The sequence below is a fragment of the Hipposideros armiger genome, unplaced genomic scaffold (assembly GCF_001890085.2).
Source record: "Hipposideros armiger isolate ML-2016 unplaced genomic scaffold, ASM189008v1 scaffold_1094, whole genome shotgun sequence".
NCBI classification, from domain to species: Eukaryota; Metazoa; Chordata; class Mammalia; order Chiroptera; family Hipposideridae; genus Hipposideros; species Hipposideros armiger.
In genome coordinates, this window is record NW_017732444.1 from 487,654 (window position 1) to 490,816 (window position 3,163).

Here is a 3,163-nt window from a genome sequence, read left to right on the forward strand (position 1 = left end):
AAGGCGGAGGGGGCGGCTATCAGCTCAGCTTCTGTAAGGGTCCCTCCTGGTCTCTGATCCCCGGGCCTGGGTCTGTCTGTCTGTCAGCATCAGGCAGCTCGTGTCTGTCTGTCTCCCTCCTTCCCTCCGCACTGTTCCCCAAATTCTCTAGAGGACTGCGCTGCCCCTGGCGCCCCCTCGCCCCCCGTAACCCTCCCGCTTCCCTCCTGTGACCCGGCCTCAGCACCAGGGGGTTCTGTCTGCAGGAGCCCGGCTCGCTCACCCGCGTGCAGGCCGCCCGCCTTGGGGCTGCTGTCGGGGGCGGCGTTGCTGGGCGGCGTGTCCGAATCCGTGTAGGTGAGCCAGGTGGACTCGGTCTCCCGGGTCCAGCTCTCGTAGTAGCGGGGCTCGATGGCATCCGCCCGGCTCCCGCCGCAGCCCATCCTCCCGCGCGGCCGCTCGGCTCCCGGCTCCGGCGGCGGCTCAGCCCGGGCTGCTCAGCCCCGGCCGGCGAGGCTGCCGCGGCGGCATTGGGTCTCGGAGCCCGGTCCACGCAGCAGCCAGACGCCCGGCTCGCGCCGCGCCAGCCGCCCCCTCCGCTGCGCCCTCTCCCCGCGCTCCCCCTTTTCTCCGCCCCCAAGGCCTTCCCCTTACCCACCTCCCCTCGCCCCGGCCGCCCACCCCTCCGCCCAAGGTCCCCTCTCCCTCGCACCCTCCCTCAGTGCGCCGGAGCCGGCCGGGGGCGCAGGGCAGGAGCGGCGGCCCAGGAATGGGAGGAAGGCGGGGGGTACAACGAGGGGTTTGGCCCCGCGGGCCAGGGATACCGCTCCTAGGCAGCTGCACATGCATCCACCCACCCCCCACCCCCAATTCAACCATTCATCCCCCCTCTCCCCTTCCTTCCTTCCTTCCTTCCTTCCTTCCTCTTTTGTCCCATTCATCCTAACTGGGAAGAATTGAAGCGCTTAGGAAGGGACCCCAGTGTTTTCTGTTTCAATAGCAATGAAGTTGGGGACAGCCCTGGAAAACTGAGGATCAAGTTTTGCCATTAAGCATTAAGGAGCAGTCGGAGCCCATGCCTGTCTTAGCTGGTTTGGGGAGTGGGACCTATGATTCCTGAGAGAGTCGAACTAGACTCTGTCCTTAACACCCTTTCCAGTTCTGCCACTTCATTGTGATCTGAACTTTGTTCTCAACAAAGCAAAAGAGGACCAGGAACCTTGTGACACCCTAACTCTCTGGATGCGGCTGGGAGGCATGGCTGGCTTCCCTCCAGACCCACCTGAGGGCCTTGACATTCCACCTGTCAGCCTTGCATTCCCTGGTGCACACTCAGCTCAGACTTGGGTGGGCAAATGAATTGACCTGTCCCAAAGAAGCCAAAACACGTGGTCAAAGAAGGAAACCACCCTTAAAGTGCAGGCGAAGAAAGGAGAAGGGTTGGAAGAATAAATCCCCAATGACCAGGCTCTGCCAGAACAGAACATGGTGCTAAATGAGTTTTCAATCATTGAACACATATTTACTAAATACCTATTATGGCAAAACACCGCTAGTAGATATGATACCCATACAATATATTGTGTGTATTACCCATTCTCTATAGACCACAGTGTGTACTGTTTAATACTTCTTATAAAGTATACAGACTATAGATACAGTATCGTGATATCTCACATAATATATAGAATGTAGACTAGAGTTCAGTGTCTGCAACACTTAGTATGTAGCATCCAGTAGCTAGGCCAGGTCCAGGGCATTGCCTGGCACACAGTAGGCCCTCAACTGAATGAATAACGAAGAATATATTTGTAGTATTCAATTCACTTCAATTATGACAATTTGGGCTAAAGAAGAGCAAGCTTAGGGCAGAGCTGTTAGACATCCCTCTGGCAGGCACTAATAAGAATCCACGAGGCAGAAGTGAGGACTGCCTCACTGAATGAAGACCAAGGGCTCACGCTGAGCCCAGGACCTGCTCCCCACCCGGAGCCCAGGCTGGCCCTTTCCCTGCAGGCTTTACTTCTCCTCTCATGACAACCCCAGCAGGCCTCTTCAACCTCAGTTCAGCTGTGTGAGGTGGCAGAGGTGCAGTTATCCAGATTTTCCAGTTGCCCCAGCCCGCTGTAAATCAGATGCCCTGTGCCCTTTTTTCTTACCCCCGATTATTTTTGTTTAAGAAGAGCCAGCTTTCTGGGACAGAGCGTTCTCGAGTTCTCTAAAGGGCCTCTGCTTCCCTCAGTGTTAGGGTGATAACCAGCTACTTTGTGATGTCACCACTGAAGAGCAGTCCAAGCAGATAGAGTACCTGAGTTGGAAAGGTGCCAGGGACTTCTAGAAAATGAAAGAAGGCCCCTGGAACTGGAACATGGAGAGCAAAGGAAATGAAGTGAGGATGAGTGGAGGTGGAGGAGGAGGCTGGGCCAGCTCATGAATGAAAAGGGCTGTAGGAAGGGATTTGGACTTGATCCTAAGAGCAGTGGGAAACCTGGGAGGGCTTTAAGCCACTCACTGCCAGTGTCAGATCTATATTAGCTAACTGTCCCTCTGGAGGTAAGTGGAGTAGGAGTGGGCAGAGAGGCCAACTTGGGTTCTGGGAGACCATTAGGAGGCTACCAGAGAGAGGCAGTGATGGTGGATGATTCAAGGAGTTTGGGGGATAGGATTGCCAATTACCGAGAGGAATGCTAGAGCGGAACAGTAGTGTATGAGGGTGGAGAGGTCTGGAAATGGCAGGTAGATGAGGAATACTGCTTTGCTTGCATTTGAGATGCCTGTGAGACTTGAGTTCACATATGGAAAGCACTTAGCTTAGTTAACAGGATATAGCGAAAGTAGCTTTACTGATGCTGGTTTACCTGATCACGTGGCTCCAAGTCTGGAACTCAAGAGAGAGCTCTCAGCTAGAAAAATCATTTTAGGAGGCATCAGCATATGAAAGATATCTGAAGAACGTCTCTTTTCCCAAATATCTTGACTTGTCCTATTTTGGTTTTCTAGTGCTCAGTCTCCCCAACTGCTGCCTTCCCCTCTTCTAGCACAATCTCTACTATCCCGAGTTTTGTTCTCTTTCATATAAAAAATAACTTATCTGTGTCCCAGAATCTGACTTCAAGTTTGATATTCCAGCCACTGTTTAACACTTTCTTCAAGTATATCAAAGACTTGAAGGATGGGGATATTG

At 53.7% G+C, this 3,163-nt stretch overlaps 1 protein-coding gene across 2 annotated transcripts in view; it reads right to left on the minus strand.

Moving 5' to 3' along the window:
* The window catches only part of BAALC (BAALC binder of MAP3K1 and KLF4), a 1,901-nt gene extending 1,306 nt beyond the window's left edge, over nt 1-595 (minus strand). For both annotated transcript variants that reach the window (XM_019632169.1, XM_019632171.1), the window contains exon 1: nt 263-595. In XM_019632169.1, the coding sequence (XP_019487714.1) occupies nt 263-422 (160 nt within the window). In that variant the 5' untranslated portion in view covers nt 423-595. The remainder of the gene's footprint in view (nt 1-262) is intronic.
* Nucleotides 596-3,163: the final 2,568 nt, after the last annotated feature.